The sequence below is a fragment of the Sinocyclocheilus anshuiensis genome, unplaced genomic scaffold, assembly GCF_001515605.1.
Source record: "Sinocyclocheilus anshuiensis isolate Anshui unplaced genomic scaffold, SAMN03320099.WGS_v1.1 scaffold1406, whole genome shotgun sequence".
NCBI lineage: Eukaryota > Metazoa > Chordata > Actinopteri > Cypriniformes > Cyprinidae > Sinocyclocheilus > Sinocyclocheilus anshuiensis.
Genome location: NW_015557146.1, coordinates 300590 through 302223, shown reverse-complemented (window position 1 = coordinate 302223; position 1634 = coordinate 300590). Strand labels below are relative to the sequence as shown.

At 29.4% G+C, this 1634-nt stretch overlaps 1 protein-coding gene across 30 annotated transcripts in view; it reads right to left on the bottom strand.

Annotated features, from left to right (window-relative positions):
- ptprsa (protein tyrosine phosphatase receptor type Sa) overlaps positions 1 to 1634 on the bottom strand; it is a 237753-nt gene that overhangs the window by 9217 nt on the left and 226902 nt on the right. For all 30 annotated transcript variants that reach the window (XM_016473225.1, XM_016473226.1, XM_016473228.1 and 27 more), the window contains one exon: positions 689 to 843. In XM_016473225.1, coding sequence (XP_016328711.1) covers positions 689 to 843 — 155 coding nt within the window. The remainder of the gene's footprint in view (positions 1 to 688; positions 844 to 1634) is intronic.

Sequence of the window (1634 nt, the reverse complement as noted above, 5' to 3'; positions counted from 1 at the left end):
TATCTATATTCTGACTATTTCTATCTATCTATCTATCTATCATCTATCTGTCTGTTATCATCTATCTGTCTGTGTATCTATCTGTCTGTCTGTCTGTCTGTCTGTCTGCCTGTCTATCTATCTATCTATCTATCTGTGCTCTCAGTGAAATACTATTTTTTTTTAATTAATATTTTGAATTAGTTTTTATTTATATAGTTTCCATTTTTGTTTTAATTTTAGTTAAGGTTATATTGAATTTGTTGTGTTTTTTAAATTGTTTATTGTGTATATACTATAGCTTATTAATTATTAAAATTTTGGTTATTTTATCATAACGAAAAAAAAAGAAAAGAAACTGATGTAAAAAAAGTCCAAGATTTATATGTGCGTGTAAAAAAATGGGTAATTAAATATATTTATATAATATAGAATATATATAAAATGTATAGAATATATATCAATTGTTTGTTCATATTTGCCATTGTCGTTTTTTTTGTAGTTACAGTTGTATTAATTTTGATGTGCATTTTTGTCATTTAAAAAAAAAAAAAAAAAAAAGTATTTATATTTTTATTAGGCACTATCTAATCTCATTGTAAGAAGAAAAGCAGCATGAATATCCTGCTCCTAACATACAGTATATGTGTGTTTATCTGTGTTCATGGTCTCAAAGCTCAACTGAAAGGGCGATGGGATGTTTCCTCACCTGCAGTGAACAGAAATGGGCCCGTCCTGTCCAAACTGCTCCTTAGTTTTATGCACCTGTCCGATGAAGTCGATGAAGCCCTCTCCTGATTTGGGAACACCCTGCTCCGGCCAATCGGTGAACTGGAACTGCCGAACGGTCCTGGACTGGCCGTCCTGAGAGATAAACACGAACAGAAACACGGCTGCAGAAACCCTGACGGATGAAGACGAGAGCGACGGCCAGGACAGAGAAACAAGCGATCGAAGGGAAGCTCAGGCAGAACCAGGCACAATTAAAAGCCGAAGGGGCCGGAAATATTCACTCATCCCTACAGTCAGAGTCCGACGGATCAAACACACTTAATCACAGTCTAACGCCGGGCTTTCCGGATCACAACCGTTACACAGCAGACAAAAAACAAAAACTCCTCTACATTTCTATTTCCTAATGCTGGTGATTTGTTTTGTTTTTGTTTGCTTGTGTTAAGAAAGAGATCAAAACACAGTTAAATTAATCAAAAATAAAAACGTAATTATTTATTATTAATTATTGTAATTATTAATGCGTTTATCAATATATGTATATTTTTATATTTGTTTTATGTATAATAATTTTAAATATTAACATATTAATAATTTAAAAAAATAAATTAAATATTTAATTCAGAAAAAAACGAAAAAAAAGAATAAGAAAAAATATATACCTTGTTTGAGTATATTTGTATATTAATACTATTAAAATGTGATTCATATATATATATATATATATATATATATATATAAATAAGTGCTGTCAAACGATTAATCGCATCCAAAATAAGTTTTTGTTTACATAATATGTGTGCGTACTGTGTATATTTATTATGTATATAAATACACAAATGCATGTATATATTTAAGAAAAATGTTTTTGTATATATATATATATATATATATATATATATATATGTGTGTGTGTGTGTGTG